At 38.2% G+C, this 25,664-nt stretch overlaps 1 protein-coding gene across 1 annotated transcript; it reads right to left on the bottom strand.

Moving 5' to 3' along the window:
- Window positions 1-2,060: 2,060 nt before the first annotated feature.
- Window positions 2,061-25,077, bottom strand: LOC129264385 (dimethyladenosine transferase 2, mitochondrial-like). The gene is made up of 8 exons (XM_064102744.1): window positions 24,966-25,077; window positions 22,478-23,027; window positions 21,688-21,927; window positions 14,789-14,937; window positions 11,705-11,794; window positions 10,512-10,562; window positions 5,990-6,159; window positions 2,061-4,404 (listed from the first exon to the last, which is right to left on the bottom strand). The coding sequence occupies exons 2-8, from the start codon at window positions 23,004-23,006 to the stop codon at window positions 4,170-4,172; spliced, it is 1,464 nt and encodes a 487-aa protein (XP_063958814.1). The 5' UTR covers window positions 23,007-23,027; window positions 24,966-25,077; the 3' UTR covers window positions 2,061-4,169.
- Between the last annotated feature and the right edge of the window lie 587 nt (window positions 25,078-25,664).

Genomic DNA, 25,664 nt, shown 5'->3' on the forward strand with positions numbered 1-25,664 from the left:
TCACCTGACAAAAGCTGCTATTTTCACACTTTATTTTTGTTTGAGCCCAAATGATTTTTAGATCATGATAAAGCTGGATATGTATGCTTTAAAATGGTATAGGTTTCAAAATAAGAATTGGTTTAATCGGGTCAAGATCACACTTTTCATTGGCCAAGTACATAAAGCAGCTTGAAAACAAGAATACTGCACTCTGATTGGTCAAAGAGACCACACACTGGCAAATTCCAACGGTTCTAGTGCCTGGGTTCATGGGAAGGTCCTATGCAGTGGCGTACCTAGGATTTTCCACAGGGGGGGCAAAATCGGCCGCCAAAAAATTTGACAAGCAAAAAAAAAAACAAAAAAAAAAAAAAAAAAAAAAGTCTTCAATACAAAAATTTAGGTTTTCGTACCAGAAAAAAATTTGACAAGCAAAAAAAAAAAAAAAAAAAGGCTTAAACCTCGTCAGGGGGGCAAAAAAGGTCTTTTAAGCTCGTCAGGGGGGGGGCAGGTATATGTCTTTTGTATGAGTAGTGGCTCGTCAGGGGGGGCACTCTGCCCCCCCGTAGGTACGCTAGTGGTCCTATGTGGTAATCTCCTCAAATTACCCGCGCCTGTTGTTCTGTGAACCTTATCCAGCCAATCAGAACTCTGGATTTCATGCAAGTACAAAATTTCAGAAATCTCGTCTTGTACCTTGGTGGGAAAAGTGTGATCTTGACCCGATTAAAAGGTGCCGCATATCAAGAGAGGCATTGTGAGAAAGTACAGAAGTTCAGCTTTATGCTTCAAGCACCTTTGTGCTTATAATAGCTGGCCCCTGTATTTTACCGAACTATATCACATGCTTAGGTATGGTTTAATTATCAGTCTTTTCTGTATTATTTACAATGTATCTCTTTAATTGTCACATTTAAATTGTATTCATTCAATTATGTGAACATGTTAATTTATTATTGATTTATGAATAAAATGCAGAAACTCCTGCAAATATATATCATTGAGGCTCAAAATAAAAAGTTTTGCACAATTTGCAAAAGGAAACAGAGGAAGAAAATTCCGTTTTGAGGCACATTTTCAGGCCAGAAATTTACTTATTCATCAAAATATTGTATACAAAATAAATGACCAATATGAAAGAGTAACATTTACTCTATCTGATGGTGCAATAATATTTCATTTAACTTGATGTTTTAACAGGTAAATTCTTAGAGAAAGAAAATTTGCAAGGAGGATTCAACCACGAGATGATTTGGATGAATCTGGCCTTTTTGCTCATTAGCATAGGGACCTGCGGTCTGACTTTGTCCCAACTGGCTATCCATAGTTAAACCACAACTTCAAACAAGGGTTCAATTTAAACCAGAGTTCAGAATACGGGCGTAAGTATGTAATTTTGAAGTATTTGGCTTCCCATAATTTTAGGACAGAGTTAGACCATGGCCTAAGTTAAACTGGTCTTCAGATAATGGCTCATAGGGTTTTACATTTATTTTATTTATGAAATAATAATAGGTTTTAAAGAGGTACAAAAACAATAGTCATACGCTCATGGACAAAATTCTGTGTCCGTTATGTTTATATCAAATGCCTACAAACTGAAAAAAGACTTATCACGAAAGGCCATGTGAATGTGGGCGCTCGTTCACACATTCACCTGGGTCTCGCCAACTCTCTTCGTTGTCAGTTAGTCTAGTTTCAGCCAATACTCAAAAGGAAATTTAGCCACGTCACAAGGCCTTGTCAAAGGCTAATCAAAATGGTTAAGAGTGCCTGTGACTGTGACCCCTCATCGAATCAGAATTAAAAAATTAATAAACATCTGAAAAAAAAGTTACATAGACTATCTTCACAAAGCCATGTGCCATTGGCAACAAAATATTGCTGACGAGTAACTGGAAAGTCCCATCTTGGATCCTCGGCTGGCAACCAAAGGGGGGAAAAAAGTAGAAGTGAGACACCCCCCAGTAATATAAAAATGTAGAAGGGTAATCAAGGCAGACAGGTCAAAATATCATAATTATATTAACCTGTGAACTATAAATACATTAAATTAATATAAAATGATAAAAGCAATATTTCAGGTTTTAATAATACCACATGGGGCTTTTAATGATGAAATTATAAATTGCATATGATGGAATACATCTATAAATTTTGATATTCATTCATTGTAAATATGAAATTTTGAAAATAGATATTTGAAACATAGTGTATACTTCCTCCACTACATGTACCAAGCAGACAGAATTGTTATACACGATGAATTATGAAATCTAATATTATATTACACATCCATAAAAGAAGAATGGTATTATAAAATAGATGTAAAGAGTGGAATACATGTAATAACATCAGTTTGTAACAGAATGGAATTCTGTCTTTATAGCACACAAGTAAACATCCAATTATTGCAGTGAATATGTATTTCTCAACTTACATTAAACATACCAGGCTTTAGTGTTTCCCCTTTATTTTCTCCTTGTCAATATCTAGATTCATTCTTTGACCTAAAATCCACAGAACAATTCCAAAAAGTCCAACCTTCACAGGGTTTAGATTACAGATAATTAGAACAGTCCGATGATGAACACGAACAATCAGAATGAAAACCCATATTATCTGTTTCTCCAATGCAAAACTTCATTGAGTGGTGTGTTCTATATAAAAAAATTATTTCCATACTTACTCCCCCCCCCCTAAAAAATATATTTGAGTTAGCTTTAGAGTTCTACATAAATTTTGTAGGTATGTTTTTTAATCAACTATCAATCTTACATATTTGAATGGATATATCAGTGAACTTTCAGGTAACTTTGAAGAATTAAACTATTATGAACCCTTTCTGAAATTTATTCCTCTATTCTTCACTAGTACTCCTCATTATAATACACCAGGGTAACACAAAGCTTAGCAATGATCGTAGAACATTTTTCTACGATTGATTTCATTGACTACAATGTACAATCAAATTGTGAAAATCAAGCGTAAAATTAAACGCTAACCTTTGTGTTATGGGACCCTGAACTGCCCAAAGTCAAAACATATTTCTGGTTCTTTTCATTATCATTATTTTGATATCACTAAATTATCATCAACTCTCCTTGAAAGAAAATATGTCCCCAAGAAGAGGAGGATCTTGGACACAGCTCAGAATTAGCATGCTAAAGTTATATATATCTATAATGATGTCCAGCATCAAGGATAGTCCAAGGAAACATCCCCCTCCCTCAAAATCAAATGATCATGGAAAAAAAATTAACAGAATGATTTATCTTATCTTTCCACTTCGAATAAAGACACTATTCTGAATTATCATCCACACAGCACCACATACTGGAAGATCGGACACATTTCAAGAGACTGGTGATATATTATCACTTGCCATTTTACCCTAAGGCTTAGTTAGAATTAAGTGACAAAGTACATGTCAAGTTACATTTTTACCCATCGGTGATGAGTATCAAACAAACCTCTAAGGTTGGTTCTACCTGTTTTTCATGACTAGTTTGCAGGCAAGGATTATTTGTCATATAAATAGCAATGTTAGCCATGCCCAAGCCAACTTGACTGGTACTTAGCTGCCAAGATCACAAAAGCCTATGTTCTCATCGTCCCTCTCCGGGCAAGATCATTTCCAAACTTAGCATCAAACAGTATTCATCTTGTGCTTCCCTGCAGATCCAGGTGACGTCCCTCATACCACAGGTGCGTTTCATGACGCATCTTGTCAGTAATTTCCACTGACAAATGGGCTCTGAGCCAATCAGATGCCAGCATTTCAGTAGATTATAACAATTAGTGCAAATCACTATTTGTCTAATGAAATGCTCCCCATATATCATGTGAGATGGACGGATCCTGGAGCCCGACTCAGTTCTAACGATATCCCGATGTCTTCCAGATGCCCAACCCATGACCATGTGTCATGAAGCATCTTGTCAGTGCTGTTTAGAGACAAATGCAAGGATTTGCAGTAGCTTATAACAAGTGCTCCCCATATATCATGTGAGATGGACAGATCGTAGAGCCTGACTCAATTCTAACGACATCCCGAAGTCTTCCAGATGCCCAACCTATGACCATGTGTCATGAAGCATCCTGTTAGTGCTTTGTAAAGACAAATTAGCTGTGAGCCAGTCGGATGCAAGGATTTGCAGTAGCTTATAACAAGTGCTCCCCATACATCATGTGAGATGGACGGATCCTAGAGCCTGACTCAGTTCTAACGTGTTCATGTCCTGGTGTCTCCCAGACGCCCAACCCATGACCTCCTCTCCCATCCATGCTCCGTTGAAGTTATCCAGCTTACAGATGCGACAGAAGATGGCCAGGAAATCATCGCCGCTGACATCCCCAGTCAGCGTCTTCCTGCCGTACCCGAACTCAGCAATCACATCGGAACTACCGGGGGCCCAGGCTCTGCAAGAACAGAACAATCGATTCTTTTAGAGAAATGTATCTCTGCTGAGGTGTTAAAGGACAATAAAAACCTTGCATCAAGTCAGCTTGTGCGAAAACAGGAAAATATAAGAATAAGATGAAAGTTTGAGAACAATAAGTTATGAGCATTTGAATGTCACAATCACTATGCTATGGAGATCCTCACATTGGCAATGCGACCAAGATTTGTGATGTCACAAGAGTACAACTCTTCCCTTTTACAGTGAAAACATACCCCCAAAATATCTAAATTTTGCTCATTCCAATGACGGTATCAACTCTCTGTATTTTGATATTTTTATGTCCTCCCATGAAAAAAGCACTTAATCTATTGATGTACTTGATAAAGTGGCAATTTAAGCAAACTCCGTAGTAAAGTAACTGGGTAGTTGTCCAACTGACATAACACATGTTGGTCGCACTGCCAATCAATACTGATGTCAAAATTCAAATGAACTTTCTTATTATTTGTTAGGCCTATATCTTTCTCAAACTTTCATTGATTTGTTTCTTCAATTTTCCTGCTTTCACACAGGCTAACTTGTTCTTAGGGCTTTATTCTCATTTAAAACCTTGGATCTCAAAATTTGAAATTCTCCAGAACAGCACAGAAAAAGCTTGATCTTAGAGTTTTTACACAAGTAGGAACCTTCTTTTGCCTAGGAGGAATTCTCTAAAGGAATTAGGAGACTGTTTTCAGACAATAAGAGGTTGCCATCATTGCCATACTTCTAAAATACAATTAAAAAAATAAGATACAAGGTTTAACATAGCAGTGATGGTGTGTGAATAAGATCATGAATATCTTATCACTTCTCTTTGACATCAAAGTTGCAATTGATAATTCAATTTCCCGGTCATAAAAGAAAAGGCACGCACAAGCACTATCTAAATGACAGCTTGAATGGTTGCTATGCAGGCTCTAGTGTTGTTTGAACACTTGCGATTGTTCGCAATGACACATAGTTATGGCAAGTTGCAGAGCATTGTGTATTGTTTTGCTTATTACTGCCTCCTGTGACATCACAAGAGGCAAAAAATGATAGAGTGGATTTTAATTTGGCGGGGCCCAGTATACTGCAGATAAATGCAAGAAAAAAGAAATAAAAATAATAAAATATGATGCACATCTAAACTCAAGGAGGTAATGATTTAGTGAAGTAGAGACTGCCTCCTGTGACATCACAAGAGGGAAAATAAGATATAGTGGATTTTAATTGGGCGGGGCTTAGTATACTGCAGATAAATGCAAGAAAAACGAAATAAAAATAATGAAATGATATGATGCACATCTAAACTCAAGGAGATAATGATTTAGTGAAGTAGAGACTGCCTCCTGTGACATCACAAGAGGGAAAATAAGATATAGTGGATTTTAATTGGGCGGGGCTTAGTATACTGCAGATAAATGCAAGAAGAACGAAATAAAAATAATGAAATGATATTAGGCACATCTAAACTGAAGGAGGTAATGATTTAGTGAAGTAGAACTTGTACACATAAATTGAAGATAACATGAATTTGCATGTCAGGGGACCTTTAAGAGAATGAGAAAGAAGCGTACTCAATGATTTTCTCCAGCTTCTCCTTGCGTCTTGCTAGGGCCTGCCTGACGAAGAAGACGAAGATGAATGCCTGCCATTGCTCCATCTGATGCCTGTTGAAGAGATCTCTCCTTGGTGTGATCTGAACCAGACACAGATCCTCAAACTTCTTCTCTACAGCCTCAGCAGCCTGTAAACAACAATTATAATGCCGTATTTACCCAGGGTAGCCACTTCGCTTCCGAAAACTGTTCTCCCAGCAGGCCCTCCTTAATATGGATAAATTTATTACAGAGTACCGAAGTATGACGTCATCAATTTTTCCTTTTTGCATGTCAGCGTTGATATTATATTTTGGTAGAGCTTGATAACCCCCCCCCCCCCCATCCAAATTTAGTGGGAATAGGTCCATGGGGCCCCAAGATATTACCTCATGAATACATAATTAGCCCCACTAAAGTCAATGTATTACTGGCCTGATTCCTAACATTTAGAGCCAGGCCAATAATACATTGACTTCAATGGGGCTAATTATGTATTCATGAGGTAATATCTAATAAAGGCCCCCATGGACCGATTCCCACCAAATTTTGGTAGTCGGGAGTTTTTCATCATGCTCTACCAAAATATGGTATCAAATATGCTGAAATGCAAAAGAAAAAAAAGTTTTTTGTAACATCATCACTTTGGTACTCTCTTACCACAGCCTTAGCTGGGCTGCCTTGACTCTCGAGCATCCAAGGAATTTCTTTCTACCGGGTACCCACTTATTACACCTGGATAGAGAGTGGCAAATATAGATACTAACACCTTGCCATAGGACGCGAGTTCTGCGGTGGGATACCAACCCTGGACCTCCATCACAACACCCTGTCACAGAGAAACACACATCATTACTCCTCTCTGCTCAGTCAGCCTATCTTTAGTTTTGGTAAATCCTCCGACCAAAATATGGTATCAAATGAGACAAAGCATTCCAAGTCATTACTAGATTATGTGTGTGCCCTAAAATGATTATGATGTCAAGGATAAAAAATATCAAGTGGAAGGCCTCTAGCACAAGCAGTCTCGCCTGCATTATTTGATTCAAGATAGAAGCAGTGCTGACTTGAAAACTGAGATGAATAATTGTTCACAAAAACACCATTCAGTTGAAAAAATACTTGATAGGGAGTTTGATGACCTCAAATGACCTTTGACCTCGATCATACAACCTGAAACCCATGCAAGAGATCAGTGATACTTTATTAACTTTATGTCCAAGTTTCATAAAATAGATGAACTTATTTTCACTTTTCATAGACTTATCCTCGGTAAAGATTTCAATGTTAGTACCACAACATGGTCAACATTCATTGACCCTTGACCTTTATCATGTAACCCATAACTCATGCCAGATGATCCCTGATACTTGATTAACCTTGTGTCCAAGTTTCATTATCAGGGTTCCCAGCTTTTCCAGAAAACAAAATTCCCTGATTTTTCCCTGATGAAGATTAAAAATTCCCTGATCATTATTTAAACCCATTCCCAGTTTCACATGTTTTCTAAGTTGTTGCAGTGAATTACATGTATTTTCAGTATAAAAAAATTAATAAATTAATAATTAGTAAAACTAATTAGTACCACCATAACCACTCATTCAATGGATGTTGTTTTGATAAGCAACAAAATATAACAGAGTCTGACTACCATGCTTTTGACTTTTGGGCTGATCAAAATTCCCTGATTTTTCCCTCATTTGAAGTATTTTCCCCCGATTTGAGGTATTTTTTTAAAATCGAATTCCCTGATTTTTGCCTGACTGGAAAAAATAAATTTCCCTGATTTCCCTCATGGGCTGGGAACCCTGATTATATAGTTCCAAATACTTTCTAATATTCTGATGACATTTCAAAAACTGAACCTTGGTTTAAACTTTCAATGTTGATACCCCCTACATGTCAAAGTTCACTGACCATAAAGGACCGTTCACCTTGGTCATGTGACCCAAAAATCTTGCTAGATGATCAGTGATACTTGAATATGTCCAAGTTTTATGAAATAGGTCCATAAACTTTTCAAGTTATGAAGACATTTCAAAAAGTTAAACTTGGTTAAGATTTCAATATTGACGACATCAACGCCGCTGTCTAAAAAGGGGCACCTACAGTCTCGCTCTGCTATGCTTGATCAATAAAAGAACTTCATTCTCCCCTTAAAGGTAAATGCTAGTTTTGGTAACGATATCAAAATGAGTTCGTACAGAATCCAATGAAATGACCACCAAAGTGTCTGTTTGTATAAATAAAACGCATGTGCCAAAGGATTCTGGAAGAAATTGTGTAATTGCTGAGAAATCAGCAAATAAGCACAGGATTCGGGTAGAGCGTCGGGCCCGACGCTCAAAGCAATAATTATACACTGTCCCACGTGCGCTTATCTGTGTTGGGGAAGTTCAGTCTGAACATTTTTCAGCATAGATTTCAAGATTTCACAAAGTTTAGTTTATGTAACTGTACCAGATCTAGATCCTCGATGATATACTGACAATTAAGCCTGGTTTTACAGACTTTCTCATGAAATCAGTGTTTATTGCAACTACTGGAATTTCTCTTTAACCCTTTCAACCCTGAATTAATTGGGGCGGTTGTGACCCTCACCCTGAATTATTTGCACATATCGGCCAAATGAACGAATACATGCCAGCAGCACCTTACTCCGCTGGTAACCGACCTGGCCCGGCTGATGTTATTGAGCATTCCGTACTAACGATAATATCAAATTCACTAATTTGACAGAAGAAAATTAAACAATTGCTTACGCATAGTCCGTATACGACTCGCCGTGTATTATCGACGAGCCTCCTAGGTAGGGTAGGATATTTTGGCCATTTTGTATGCTAAAAACTTATAAATGAATCGTCGATGAAATAATAAACTGAAGTTATCATAGTGCTGTAGCTCGTTTCCTTCAACTCGGTCCAACCCGGCTCGTAAATTTTTTTTTTCTTCAATGTCTCCTTTAATTGGGCCCCAAAATGGCCAAATTAAAATGTTTTACACCCAGCTGTGCTATTATTTTTGGATCACCGACTTTGTGGAATATGCCAACACTACAGGTTTTTTTTTTTTTGGGGGGGGGAGGGCTTTATGGTTAGCAGAAAAAATGATAATATGAAAGATAACTCAATACACTGAACAGATTATTTTACCAAAAAAAATGTTGTACATGTCATCACATGCAGTCATATCAAAGGAAAACTTCTTGATTTATGACCATGCCTAAATGACCGACTGGCCTTTACCTGTCAACAATTTGGACATTCTCACCCAATGAAACCATTACTCTCAGCTAATCACATGACCAGTCACATGATATCACATGGCAGCGCTGTACTGTGTGTGCACACACAATATTACACAAACTTAACAAGCTTAACATGCATCGTTTCGATCTCTCGCACACAAGGCCATGACTCGTGAGGTCCGATCATACACATTAATCAAAATCATCATGGGGAAAAAATGAAAATAAGGTAGGGATGCTTGGCCTTTGACCTGTCCCCTCGACCATCACACCAGGTTGATGGATTCGTTAAAAACAGTTTCACAACTTTTATTGCGGTGACTGATGACACCTCAAATCTTATCAAACCATCCGGGTTTATTTACCGGGTTCGAGGGATGCAAAGTGAAACCTGACCCATAATGTTCCAGGCCGGGCAATGTCAACTCGGCAGGATCCAGTCGCGTAAACAATCCGAGCTACAGGACTAGTTATTGACTGAGTATCTCTAAAATGACGTAATTTTTAAAGGTCACCTGATATCTAAAACCCTTGCTTTTCGATCACATGATTTGAAGCCGGTATTCCGGCTTTTCACGTATAGGTGCCTTCACAGTGAAGCCAATATTCTGGCTTTTCAAGTTTAAAGGAAAATGCTAGTTTTGGTAACGATATCAAAATGAGTTCGTACAGAATCCAATGAAATGACCACCAAAGTGTCTGTTTGTATAAATAAAACGCATGTGCCAAAGGATTCTGGAAGAAATTGTGTAATTGCTGAGAAATCAGCAAATAAGCACAGGATTCGGGTAGAGCGTCGGGCCCGACGCTCTAAGCAATAATTATACACAGTCCCACGTGCGCTTATCTGTGTTGGGGAAGTTCAGTCTGAACATTTTTCAGCGTAGATTTCAAGATTTCACAAAGTTCAGTTTATGTAACTGTACCAGATCTAGATCCTCGATGATGTACTGACAATTAAGCCTGGTTTTACAGACTTTCTCATGAAATCAGTGTTTACTGCAACTACTGGCATTTCTCTTTAAAAGGGTCAGAGCCACATAAGTTAATGGGGGGGGGGGAGGGGGCACTGAGCAATACAGTGTGTGGCCTATCATTGACAGTGTTATATTATAGCTAGTCTTGAAATTAAGCCCATTGAGCTATGCAGACAGAAATGTGTTTATTGCATTATAAATTTATGGATGTTACATCAAAAATTTACTTTGATTGGGTGAAAATCTCTCATCATAATAGATCTTAGTTATTACTTACGACTGACTTTGGACGGGTTTTAGGTGGTAGCTTGAAAGACACAATAGGTTCCTGTTAAGAGAAGATGAAAATATGTGAGAGAGAGAGACAGAGACAGAGACAAGAAAACCTTTTGAAATATTTTTCAAACATATACATGGGTCTTTCTATTGAACAGAGGAAATTTTATTTGTAATATTTCAATAATGTCTAAGTCTTCTCCGATTCATTATGAATTCATTATCAATCATTATAACAATGATTATCAATAAAACAAACATCTGGAAAATAGTGGAGGTTACCAGTAGCTATAATGCACAAGCTTGCATGTAAATTAGCAAACAGAGCATCAACTTGTGATGGGGCATCCGGACAAGTGCATGCTGAATACATACCTTCTAAACACCTACGCTGATATCCATCAATTTTTTTTTTTATGAATTCATTATCAATGATTACAAGATTTTTTTATGAAGAGCGATTGGAGAAGAGCAAATTGCATGTGAATTTTTGTTCACCACTGCCCATCTGTATCAGTGAAACGGCAGACACTATTGTAATTTGGAGAGTCACAATTTTAATGGAAATTTTTGGGCTGATGGAACTGTTATTGCAGAAATATTGATATTTCTTTGGGGGGAGGGGGTGTGCATGATTTGCAATCATTGAAATTTTTTGTAAAAGGTGAAATGAATTCAAATATAACAGAAAATTACAAATATTTGTGGCTATATTCTGGAATATTTTTTGAGATAGAAGGTTGGCCGCAAGACACGGTTTACAGAGTTTTAAAGATGAACCAAGGCTGGATAAACAAGATCAAACTGTAGATCATGACTTTAATATTAAGATACACATATTTTCTTTAAAAATGGAAAATATATTTGTCTAGAAAAAAAAAAAATCAAAATATTATTTGCTACATTTCACTCTTCTCTTGGTATATTGTGTATTATGATTAAATGAGGCACTGCTGCAAAGAGAAAAAATACATTCCTTTAAAACCGTATATCATGTTTTGGATAGAGATACAGTTTGTATTAGGAGGGGAAATTTGAGATTTGAGAGTGTGTAACTTAACATCTATTGCATTTCCACTCCCGTAATCTATCAAGCATTTGTAAAATAATACCAAAGTCAACGATTCTGCATAATGGCGTGCCCTCTATGTTTAAATATGAACTGAATGTTAAGAAAGTCAACACAGCACTTACAGTATGAAGGAGTTGAATATCTGATGATACTTGGTAGAGGGCTGAAAGTGCACGGTAGTTTTTCATGTTCCCAGGAGGATGAATCATTGTCTGTAGATATAAAGAATCATTATTTAGATGTAGGGTTTTAGAGGCGCAGATATTTTTTGAAGTCTTACGAGGTTGTTTCAGAGAGACAAAATATCAAAAATGATTTTTAACGTGCATGCCTATGAAAACCATCCAATATTGAAAATATTGGACGAAATGAATATTTCGCCCCACCCACGAGATTATCATTGGTTACTAGATGTTTGTGCGCATGAAGCTATAGTTATGTCACAATGAAATTGCATTGCGTATTAGTTGCCAGGAGGTGTGGTAAAGGAGCGTCAATAATTCAAATGCTTGCACTATACGCTAGCGCATCTTTACTTTATTACGTAGATTTCTTTTTTTTTAATGACAATACTCGGGCACCATGCTCATGATTTACAGGATTGTCATAAATGATGGTTACTAAAAACATTTTTTTTTGCTTCATTACTGTATGTTTAGCTTTGTGGGGGTATCTAAATATTAATAAGAATATTGGATGAGCAATTTTTGTGGGATGCATAGAAATATTGTTCCTCGCTGAAGAACAATATTGGATTCGTCTTCGACTTATCTAATATTGTTCTTCAACGCGTACAATATTTCTTCGCATCCCACTCAAGGCCATCCAATGTTCTCTAATTATTGACAAGAGGTTCCACAGTGAGTGGAGAGAAAATAAGGCAAAGACAAGCTGTGTTTATAGGGAAGCTTTAAAGTGCCATTGAGTTGTCAAAATGGCGAGATAACTTATCTTGCCAAGTCGATGTATAATGATAAAGTCAACATGGGGAAATACACGTATGTTATCTCGCGAAATCAACATACGATGTTGTATGCCAACATAACCAGATACGGTAATTGAGATATAAAAAGTGTACATATCAATGCGGTGAAATGCATTATGTCACCATGTTGACAAGAAAACATAAATGGCGATATTTAATTTTATATCCAGTGTACACACACCATATCCAGTTGGAAATGAATCCAGGATGCGGCATGGCTTGATTTTGCTACAGATCTATATCATTTTAAAGCATACATATTCAGCTTTATCATGATCTAAAAATCATTTGGGCTCAAACAAAAATAAAGTGTGAAAATAGCAGCTTTTGTCAGGTGAAAATAATTATTTTGTAGCATATTTTAGATCAAAATTTTAACCTATATTACAAAATCTTTGAATAAATTCAAACACATGACCTGAAAGAATGATTCTTCTTCTTTAAAATGATACCAAATTCATGAAATTCGATGCACAAGTAGAGCAGCAATGACCAAATGAAAGAGGTGTTTTGGTCCGCATCAAGCTCATTAAATATGCAAAACATCTCAAGTCATGAATATCACTTGGATGAAAGAAGCCACTTTCTTGGGACCTGCCGTCTGACTGCCTACTGGGTACCCATTTCCTACACCTCGGTGAAGAGTGGCAAATGCATAAAAAAACCTTGCCAAAGGCGTGCTGCAGTGGGATTTGAACCCAGACCTTGTGGTTCAAAGTCCAGAGACTTAACCTCTGAGCCACAACACCTCTATTTTCATTCATAATTTTGTTTTATGATCTTAAAATTGCTGTATTAACTGAATCACTATCCTATCATGCATTTCAAAAAATTCAAGCCATTTTTTTTCCCAAGGTGCTAGATACTGACACTTTTCAATGCAATGCGATCTTTTTTCTTTAAGGCCTGGTCCTACTAGCCGACGGATACAAAACGTATTCATAAAGGACACAGCGGACAAGCAAAATTTCCATCCGTATTCATCCACTCCAGAAATTTGCTAAACCATAACAGAAAATAACGGACGTGGGTAGTATGTAGCGCGGATGTTAAACGTTTGTTCATCGGAAACCTCACGGATGGAAACGGATGACAGCTCTGAAGGGGTTACCCGGGGTTTAGAATACTTTATTTACACGATGCATACACTTACATCATTTCTATTTCTGTGTTACTAGCGATGTATAGACGTTCCATGTACCTTATCTTTCCTCCCTCTTTCTGTTGTTCAGCTTCAGTGGATCTGAGTTGCGAGGATGCAGAGAGGGTACAGCGGACGTTTAACGGATGAAAACGGACATGGAACGTTTGTTGTTCGTACATGTCGCATATTTACATCGTACACGGCGGAAAGTTCATCCGTTCTGAAAGTTTCGTGCAGCTCAAACTTTTTTGCAGATGAAATCACAGTGGATGGATGCTTGAATGATAGAGTGTATGAAACATGTATGCAATGGGTACACAACGGATGCATAGCGTATTCCAACGGATGGAAAGATTTTTTCCGTTTTACATCCGCTTTGCATTCGCAAGTGCTGTGGGACCGGGCCTTAATGTAATGAAAACTAAAATGAGAACTAGACAAGTTATAGCTCTGATGTTACACTCTGGTGTCATTGACTTTAAAGACAAGTCCACCCCAACAAAAACTTGATTTGAATAAAAAGAGAAAAATCCCAAAAGCATAACACTGAAAATTTCATCAAAATCGGGTGTAAAGTTACAACATTTTAAAGTTTCGCTTAATTTCACAAAAACAGTTATATGCACAAGGGGACTGATGACGTCACCCACTCACTATTTATTTTGTATCTTATTATGTGAAATATGAAATAGTCTAATTTTCTCCTCGTTGTCATTTTAAAACAAGTTTCATTTCTCCCTGAACATGAGGTATTACCATTGTTTTAACATTTTATGGTTCAGTCAAGTTGGTCCTTATTGTCAAATCTGTAAATATTGAAATATTGTATGATTCAAAACAATAAAAAACAAAAGACATAGTGAGTGAGGGACATCATCGACTCGCCCATTGGCATGTCACTGAGTTGTGCATATAACTGTTTGAAGAAAAATAAGCAAAACTTCATCACTTTCTCATTTTACATCCAATTTTGATGAATCTTTCAGTGTTATGCTTGTTTGATTTTTCTCTATTGATTCAAATCAACATTTTTCTGGGGTGGACTTGACCTTTAACTGTCTGATGATATCAACTCACATTGTAACAATTCTTGCTCATAAAGAGGTTGAGTTGCACGCGGCCATAGCTGAACATAGACAGTCTCTCCAAGATTAGACTGGCCAGGACATAGGCATGCTTCCTCTCTCCATCTTGGGGCAATGCTCCAACCACCTTCAATCCAATATCTACCAACAAAAAAGAGGAAAGGTCAGTGGTGGGGACACATATTTTCCCTCCATTCCCCCCCCCCCCATTTTTTAAAAACTAAAATTGCTAAGATTCAAGATTCAAGATAATTTATTGTCATGTATAAAAATACACAAAATTCACTTTCGGGCATAGTTACAAACATGAATACGATAAACAATGACATAAATAATACATTAAACAAACAATCATAACTTTAAAAATATGTATTGCACAATTGTACGAGAAGAAAAGAGAGAGAAGGTAAGGGGGAGAATGAGATCATAGAGGATAGATGAGAAAAAATAGAAGATAATAAAAGAAGAGAAGTTAGAGAGAAATAGGACAATGCAATTGTGCAACCTACTTGCACAGTACCAGTCACACATCTCAACACCTGTGTACCCGTCCTACCAGAGAACGATAGATTATCTAATGCTCTCTGACCGAAACAGGCAAACAGGTGCCGAGGACGTACGACTGGCACTCTACCTCCACCCAGCAACCCCCACACCAGAGTACCCTTCTGTCGCGACCGCAATCACCATACAACAACTACCCAGTGTTCAAAAGAACCACGCACATTTCCTCACATTCTACACACGACCCCCCCCCCCCCCATGTACACTCCTCTACAAATGTGTCAATCATACGCTCAGACAGTACACCGTACATCCACTCAAACATAAGTCAATATGAAGGGCACCCTGATGTGAGGATGCTTAGATGGAGACATAGAGACAATAAATCATCCATTATATAGCAATAAAAACACCTATGTAATACTGTAGTAAAAAAGTTAAAAGCTGCGCGGCTGAGGTAGGAGAGCAAGGAAGTGAGAGAGAGAGAGGGGGTATTTATGACATTGTAACTTCCTATACTTTGTAATAAATAATAAATAACATATATGAATTGGTAAATCAATAAGTAATGTGCATGCATACAAATAGATTTACATAAAGTATATATAAAAAGTGGTAATGATCAAGTATGGTGGACCAAGCCATACGTACAATGCACTGTGCAATAATCTAAACCAGGGGGCAATACATTCCTCCGCGGTAAACGGCCCCGATGCGCCAGGTACGGAGACCAGAGCGCTAAGGCAAGCCCGGTCCGCAAAGTACCACGTCCAACAGCCCACCCCGACCACCGCCTCCACAAGACCAACACCGCACCCCCAGCCGACCGAAAAGAACCCCCAACAACGACACACTCCCGGACGGACCCCAGACCCCACCGACAACCGTAGGTAAGAGACCCTATAGATCTCTGGATGTCTTAAATCAAAGAGCAACATTTCTCTGCAACTCAGTATTTGGGGAATAAACCTAGCTTGGAGATATGACAAGGCTTCTAAAGCAAAAAGAAACCATGACCTTCATATATATTTATATATATATATATATATATATATATATATATATATATATATATATTAGTGCTGTAGCCGAACCGCCGAACCGAACGGTAGTTCGCCGAACATGGCACTTCTGAACCGAACAGAACCGAACCGAACACTAAGACTTGGTTCGGAAGTTCGGCCAAAAAAAAAAAAAACGGCTTTCAGCTAATCAATTTATAAGTTTACACCCTTTCTAATCATTATATTTGCGCATTCTCTATTTAATCTTCTTTGCAATTGTATGTTGGAAGTATGCGCTTATTTTGCGGTTACTAGATTTTGTTTTCATTTTCATGTTGACATTGTGGTTTTTACGGCCCTGATTAAGAAAGGAGATCCAATGAATGATGTTGCGCGAGCTTGCGCTATAATCATTTTACTGGCTTTCATCATCTCTCGCTCTGTGGCCGAATCGCCGAAGCATGGTAAAGAAAACCAAAACTGTATGAGTGTTCATTGGTTAAATCTAATTATCTAAAATATTGTTGTTTTTAGGTGGCGAACAAGATTCTTGTTTGAAAATCTTCAAAGTATTTTGAATGAACGAGCTCAATAAACTGAAAGTGAAAGATGAAGTACCATTAATATTACGAATTACGATACGATGTGATTAAGATCGTAACTCGTGTATTGTTGCGGCGGAGAATAAAGATCTGATTGAGGTGATTTGACATTATTATTGAGGTGTCGGCTCGCTACTGTCTAGTTTTCATGATTTTAGAGAGAAGTAAAGAGTTTTGAAAACGAGAGATCCAGTGAAAGTGGGAAATAAAGTGAGTGACTGTTAGAGATGGAAAGGAGAGACGCAAAACAAATAATATAGAAATGAGATGAGGTGAAGTTATCTTTTTTATTATTAACAACAAAAATAAATGTGAAAGTGTTAATGTAGAATTAACAGCTACGATCAGCAAATCCGATCTCTTCACAAGTAATCGTTTTGAGTTATTGAGTACTAGTGACACATCTAGTGATGCTTCATACCATCTGCAGACATCTACTCCAACCTCAGGTCATGCGCCGAGGCTTCCACCTCGGCTTAACTTTTCACCCTCTAAAAACCGCAGAAAGATCCTGAAGGGTATGATAATCAACTGCAACGGCCTCAAAAGCCCTGCCAAGTACACTCAGTTCCAAGCCACAATCAATCATCACAAACCAGATGTAATTCTTGGCTGCGAATCCAAGCTTGATGAAGCAACTTCTACATATAGTGTATTCCCATGTAACTACACAGTATTTAGAAAGGATCGAAATGAACATGGGGGTGGTGTTTTCATAGCAGTCCATGAGTCTCTCATATTATCCAGCTGCCCTGAATTTGACTCTCAAAGTGAAATCATTTGGTGTAATTTGCAGTTCACAAATGCAAAGCCTCTTTTCATCGCAAGTTTCTATCGTCCTCCAACAAATGGAAGGTGGGATCTTGAGGAACTCCAACTCTCTATATCTAAGGTGGTTTCCAAACACAGGAGAAGTCATCCTAATATCATCATTGGAGGAGACTTCAACCTTCCGGATATTGATTGGGAATCCTGCATATTGAGCAGTATGAGCCGTGCAAGCATCCACCAGCTCCTGCTCGACACCCTTTTGGAATTTTCACTGGTACAACTTGTTATGGATGTAACCCGCCCTGCATCGGGTAACACCCTGGATCTTCTCCTGACATCTAACCCAAGCCTTATTACAGATGTACAAGTACTTCCAGGCATATCTGACCACAATGTTGTATCTTTTGTCTTCTCGGGTAACCCTAAGACAGGCCGCACCCCTTCCAGGAAGATTTACCAATACCACAGAGCAGATGAGGAAGACATCAAAGATGCTGTTGCAAAGTTCTCTTCAGATTTCCTCCTTTCAAATCCAGAGCTTGAATCTGTTGATGGGAACTGGAAGAAGATAGCTGTCTTCCTCAAGAAATGCATGGAAGATATGATACCATCCAAGTTCAGCAAGTCCCGAAGACACCTTCCATGGATAACCACTGACCTGAAAAGGAAAATGAGGAAACGGGACAGGCTCTTCAAGAAAGCCCGTAGGGGCCCTAGTACGTTAAGATGGAAGGCCTACAGACAGCACCGAAATATGGTTGCTAAGCTTGTTCACCAGGCACACCACAACTATGTGAACAACATCATAGGAGACAGCCTACAAGAAAATCCTAAGATGTTCTGGTCCTACGTCAAATGCTGCAGGTCTGAAAACATCAGCATTCCATCTCTGAAATCTGACAGGGGTATCCACATGACTAGCAAAGACAAAGCGGAGTGCCTAAATGCTTACTTTCACTCTGTCTTCACAAACCAACAGGCTTGTCACACATCTGTGGAAGGTTCTATGCACTATCCTGACATTGGACATTTGCATGTTCATCGCACTGGTGTGGCTAAACAACTGTCAGGTCTCAACCCGTCCAAAGCCTGTGGACCGGATGAGATTCCTCCTAAGCTACTTAAACTTGTAGCCATTGAAATCTCGCCGGCTCTTGGGTTCCTGTTCCAACAGAGCTACAATACAGGTACTGTTCCAACAGAATGGAAGTCTGCCTTGGTGACCCCCATTCACAAGTCGGGTGATAAATGCGACCCAGGAAATTACAGGCCGATTTCCCTGACTTGCATCTGCAGTAAGTTAATGGAACACTTAGTACTTAGTCACATCTCAAAGCATGTAGCTGCAAACAACATCCTAGTAGATGAACAACATGGGTTTAGGCAGAAGTTGTCTACAACTACCCAACTCATCTCAGCCACTCATGACTGGGCACACACCCTACAACGCAGAGGCCAGACGGATGTCATATTTCTTGATTTCAAGAAAGCCTTTGACCGAGTACCTCACTGCCATCTGCAAACAAAGCTAGCATACTATGGCATCAAAGGAGACACTCAAAACTGGATCATGTCACTACTCACCAACCGACAACAAGCAGTTGTTGTTCAGGGATCACGGTCATCTTGGATGCCAGTGACATCTGGGGTGCCTCAAGGATCAGTGATCGGCCCTGCCCTTTTCTTGCTTTACATCAACGACATCACTGCAAATATCCAGTCCAAGATGCGCCTCTTTGCAGACGACAGTGTGATATACCGAGATATCAACACAGCACATGATGTCTCATCCTGCAGCAAGATCTTCAAACCCTATCAGATTGGTCAGCAAAGTGGCTTATGGCTTTTAATGTCAAGAAGTGTGCTTCCCTTACCATTACTAGGAAGCGAGCTCCCATACAACACAACTACAGGCTTTCCAATGAGGTAATAGCAAAGGTCGACCAATACAAATACCTCGGAGTCACCATCTCCAAAGACCTCCGATGGAATACGCACTGTCAACTTATTGCGAACAAGGCCAGCAAAACCCTTGGGTTGCTGAGAAGAACTCTCTCACCTTGTTCTGAAAAGGCCAAATCAAATGCGTATATGGCCTTGGTTCGACCGCAGCTTGAGTATGGTGCTGAAGCCTGGAATCCCCACACCACTACTACGGCTGCAAGCCTGGAAAGGGTACAGAAAACAGCTGCTCGCTTTGTGACCCGCGACTATAGAAAATCTACATCAGCCTCAGGACTTGTCTCAAATTTGGGATGGGACCAGCTGCACACACGTCGTATCCTTGCACAAAGCACCATGCTCTATCAGATATACCACCAGTTTGTGAATATCCAGCTTCCACACTTCATAACCCAGGCTCCATACATCAGTAGAAGAGATCATATGCTAAAACTCTCTGTACCACAAGCAACGATTGATGCATACAAATTTTCATATTATCCCCGTACCATTCGTATCTGGAACCATCTACCAGCTAAAGCAGTTACTGCCCCATCAGTTGCTGTCTTCCGGGGGGCTGCCCTTCCTGTCATCAGAGGGTTAAAGCCTCCTGTAGGTTCCAGGATGCTGTAAGCACTAGGAGCATGATTTTTACTTGCACTTCACCAATTTTATTGTAAATAGAATTCCAACAAAATTGTCTGCACCATCACCTTCTGTCACAGCACATCCCATCCCAGTTTAGCTTGGAAGAGCTGCTTAAGGGATTATTCCTTCAAGGTTCAAGATGAAAATAAAAATCAAACACTCATGAATGATTACGGTATAGCATATAGCAAGATCCCCTTCCCCTCGTTGACAAGTTAAATGAAGATAAAGCCATGCGGAAACATTCATCTCTTGGGGGAAAATGACCCCCAATCTTTACTTTTTTTTCCTTTCTTATCAACTTCTCAAATTAACCATAAACAATTCGATGATCACTCTACTCCCCCTGTCCCATTACAGTCGTAAAACTTTGCATCCCACTTGGTCTGTATGTTCATGGTCGAATGAAATCTGACCAATGAAATCATAGAAATCTCGGGAATTGCTCTTCAATCAGTGAGCTGAGTTTCGCGAGCAGACAAAGCACGTGGCTGTATGTACCGATGCGACAATCAGCGACATGCGATTGGTGGTTTAGTTCACCCATCGAGCCAATTAGCGAAAGGCGCATTACATAAGCACGCTTTCTTCGACACGCCCCTGGCCCTACTATGCCTACAGTTCAGTGCACTGGCGCTGGCCGCCTCGGCCAATCACGTTTGGCCGGACTGTATATATAGATATTCATGAGCTCAGAATCCCGCTACAAGGGGACTGCATGCGCTGGCCTAGCTGGTACGAGTACGAGTGCGAGCGTAGTTAATTTGGCAAGTATCCAAAGTGTGGTCCAGGTATGGACGACTAGGAAGAGTCGCCATTTTAGAACTGTGAGTTACCCAATAAATCTGTCATCAGATAATCAAATTCGAGATAACAGTTGATTCGTTGAGCGCTATAACTTTCATAGTTTCATGTCAACAAGATAGAGATAAAATGGTTTGATGTGACAGAGGTACACACGAGCACATGCAGTCAATCAAGTACAAATTGTCTACCGGTACGCTACGAATGAACTATAGCTTTATCAGTCTATCATTACCGAACCCCGAACCGAACCAATGTTCGGCAAATTTCTGCCGAACCTTGCCGAACCGAACCGAACCCGAACATGGCGCCTGACTTGCAGCACTAATATATATATATATATATATATATATATATATATATAAGGGAAATAAATTGGATATTTGTCTAGCTTTCAATCATCAATGATCTTCGTCAGGACTGCAAGCACAAAATACAGAATACAATATGAAAGCCTAAATTTAATTTATATATAGTTACTTAAAATTCTATTCATGTATAAAGGTATACATTCTTAACCCAGCTTGGTTTTGGAGCTTGGTACAGCGCCCTTGTTCACGCTAACACCACCGAGCTTGAAATCACCCACTGCATCTGTCTTTCTTGATTCCACCCACCTTCCTCCCATGCAGCCGAATCAATGTCTTGAAAGACATCTTCTATTCTTGCTACTGGAGGCCTGATGTCCCTGTCCCCCATGTACTGCATCTGGTAGATATCGGCATGCCGCCACTGGAAACGCTCAGATGCTTCTCTCCTGATGTCCTCTAGCGTAGGACAAAACTGTTGATGCCTGCAGAGGCTGAGCACTTTGGATGCTCCATTCTCTAACAACTCTCTCGACATGAATCCTGGACCTACATGTACATGAAATATATGGGAAAATATAGCAGATTGATCGGTGAAATCAATTGTATTATACTAATAATTAACAGTTGGTCTATCGGAGACAAGAAATCGCTCTGAATTTCTAATTTATATCTGTGTCAAGAAAGACAAAAGAGTGAAAGGGAGTATCATCCCAGGTGGGGGCACTCGGATTATATTTTGATGGGGTGTGCCTCACAATACCCTGAAATTGGGGTCTAAGAAATCGAATACAAGGGTAAAATACAGGGTATTGGGAACTACAAATATACCAGGCAGGCAGTGTGAAAAACAGGGTCTATGGGAACCTGTACTGTAGATTCTACTGTAGACTGATTGTACTGTAGCTACAGTAGCGCTGTGCAAGTGGGCACTATCTATGCATGGCCTAAGCTTCATACATATGCATGAAGAAGGGAACATGCATCTTTAAAAGTGATAGTAAAGAACCCTACAAATCAGTATCTGATATTAATAATCATATTCCACAATGTATGAAACCCTGATGTATACCTCCCAAATATTGAAATCATATTCTACCTTCATTAGCAGAGATAATAGTAGCAGTCTCTTCCCTCAGGGTATCACCAGGCCAGATGCATTCCCTGACAGTTCGTGCTAAGCTCTGGGTCAAAACAAATCTCTGCTTGGGACTTCTTAGAAGATTGGTGTGCTTCAGTAATTCTCCTTCTCTCTTTGGACGATTACCTTCAGACGCATTTTCGCTATTTATCCCTTCTTTCCAGGGTTTATCCAAGCATTGTGTACCAGTTGAAAAATACCTGGCAGGTTGTCTGCTTCCACTTGAAGGCAAGGATTTATGTTTCAAGCAGGACCCGTCCGGTTGGAGCTCCTTGTCACTGGATAGTCTTGGAGAGAACACACTGTTATTTGTAGTACAAAGAGAGGCAGCATGTAGACTTAGGAGATATCTTGGTCTAGTACTTGCAAGAACCACCAACCGTTGCATCCGCTGAAGCGAGTATGTCTTTCGGAGGAAACTGAAAGTGCAAAGTCTGTGGTGGGGTAGACCATGCACTGGGATGGTCTTCCGGAGACAAGACATCATTCTTGATTTTCAAATTTCAACCTGTGTCAAGAAAAACAAGAGTGAAAGGGAGGATATCTAACTTTTAAAAATTTCATCCATGATTGAAATAAATCACCTCTGTGATTAATTCCTTATGCAGGAATGGGGCTACACCATAGATGGGGACACTGCTTGCAAGTGTGGGGAGGATCAGACAATGCAACACCTTCTGCCCCGTATTATTATCAAACAATTCGATTTTTCTGTAAGTAGCACCAATCTATTCAAGGAATTAAAGTGGCAGCCTTTTGAAAACAGACGGGACTATTTTTTTAGTATATTAGCATATCAATGCATTTATGGGCTTGCACCTTCTAGATTGTGTAATGAAATCGAAATGTATTTTGAAAGACATGGTACATGTATCAATAATAGAAATTACAACTCATTAAACGCAGTCTTGCCAAAACCCAACAAGGAAATTTTTGAACTCTCATCCAAATATGCTGCTATAAAAGTCTGGAACTCTTTGCCAACATCAACGCAAAATATCCAATCCCTGTAATCTTTTAAATGTGTATATAAAGCTGCCTTTTTTAACTAATGTCATGTTTATTCTTTTATCAATTGTTACCTTACCTCCTGAATATTAATTTTGTCTCATTTCTACATATTTTTTTTAGAGAATTATTAACTTTGTTTTAACTTGTAATTCTTTTAGATTACTATATTATTTTTTGTAGCTTTATATCATGAATTCCCTAGTCATTTTGTTAAATTGAATTGTATTTGTTATTTTTAATCTATTTGATCATTTTTTTATATTCAATTTTGTAACCTGTTGTATCAGGACCATGATGTAAAACAGCTGTGCTGATCATGTTTTTATCCTGTATAAATAAATAAATTCAAATAAATAAATATATAAATAAGGATATAAAAATAGAAATGTCCTATTCCCAAAAGGCAAGTGAAAATTATTTGCTTGGCTTTTAATTGTATTCCAGTCAGAATAGACTTTTGCCACAGCTGTTAAAATATTTGTAATGGCTTCTTAATTTTTTCCCTTTCTCTTCCCCCTTTTCCCAATTTTAGTTTTCATTCTGTTTTATTAATTTTTCTTTCATGTTGTTTTGTTTCTTTTCTTTTTTCTAATTTGTTTATTTTCTTTTATTTCTCTTCTTTTTCTTTAATTATTTTTGTTTGTCTCCCACTTTTATGCATTGTTCTAATTTTGCAGCATATTTTTATATGATTTTCTCCTGCTATAATATGCGAAAGGGTCTTTCCAAGGACCGTCTTCCGTGTCGCCCATTTTGTTATGATGCGCCATGTGAAACGCATTTTGAATAAATTACCTGCAAACATATTTAATTCATCCGTTAAACTAAAGTAAACAAAATCTTTGTTTATGAAATGATGTGATATATCATGAAATTGTATACAATATGATTTAAATGCTAGCTAACAAATTTTATTTGTTTATCCTACATTTCAGAAATATACCGCATACAGCACATCATAAAAGATCTGATGCCTGATGGGCGACACGAATGACGGTCCTTGGAGACCCTTTCGTGCAATCGGCCCCAGAATTTCCCAACACTAGACTACACTTAAGTTTAGGAAGTGTACGTACCATGATTATGAATGACAATTGACATACACAACTCAAAACAAGTCACACAAAAAAACAAAACAGGAACAGCATAATACATGGTTCCCCCACACATCATGAGGCCATTACTATTAAAGGCGTATGCAAGTCTTATACACGCACGTTCGACGGGTATCAACACAGTTACGTGATATTGTCGATCAAATTGTACAGGAAATACTTAACAGGTAGAATTAAGCTGTGGTACATCCGCTTTCCGATGCTTGTCACTTGCCATTATTCAATTTAGCTGGTTTCCCAAGCTGCAGCAAAAACCATTGACAAAACGATAGAAATAGAAAGCAAAATATTAATCATTTAGTTTTTTTTCTTTTTCTTACCACTGGCACTGGCAGTCTCGCGGAGATTGAAATTTTGGTTGGTTTAATATTTTGATCTTTTCCAGGCCGAGCATGGACACAGGTACCATCATATTATGAGGCGCCGAATGTACCAATATTATATAGAACAATTATTTGTTATATAATCATCATTTATTAAATGATAACTATTATTTATATATAATTTACATTTTATTTGTAAATAACTACTATTATATAAAATAACATTTCTAATTATTTATATATAATTCCAAGTAATACTTCATTATTTGTAAATAACAATAGTTCGACATTCCATTATTTATAAATATAATGATTATTTGTTTTTCATTATTTATAAATAATGATTATTTGTTTTTCATTATTTATAAATAATGATTATTTGTTTTTCATTATTTATAAATAATGATTATTTGTTTTTCATTATTTATAAATAAATTGGACAAAAAATATAGCATACCCTATAGGCTTAATTGAGTCAAGTTATTAAAAGTGTACGATGGGTATATGGGTATTGACCTATCAATGCCGTCAGTAGCAATTAAGTTCAGAGCGCTATTCTGCAATCTTTTCATTTGCATCATATGCTATATTTCCACAATTTTTTTTAAAAGTTCATATTGATGGCCTAAAATATATCATTTCATTAAGCACGGCCCTTATCCTGACCCCCGTCGTTGTTTTATTTTCATGAGATCT

The sequence above is a fragment of the Lytechinus pictus genome, chromosome 7 (assembly GCF_037042905.1).
Source record: "Lytechinus pictus isolate F3 Inbred chromosome 7, Lp3.0, whole genome shotgun sequence".
NCBI classification, from domain to species: Eukaryota; Metazoa; Echinodermata; class Echinoidea; order Temnopleuroida; family Toxopneustidae; genus Lytechinus; species Lytechinus pictus.

What these genes read in the sequence shown, in the direction of transcription:
- LOC129264385 (XM_064102744.1), bottom strand. Translation starts at nt 23,006, where the DNA reads ATGATGTCTTGTCTCCGGAAGACCATCCCAGTGCATGGTCTACCCCAC. An exon ending in TATTATCTCTGCTAATGAAG is followed by an intron (nt 21,928 to 22,477) that starts GTAGAATATGAT and finishes ATGTACATGTAG; the next exon opens with GTCCAGGATTCATGTCGAGA. An exon ending in TGAGCAAGAATTGTTACAAT is followed by an intron (nt 11,795 to 14,788) that starts GTGAGTTGATAT and finishes TTATATCTACAG; the next exon opens with ACAATGATTCATCCTCCTGG.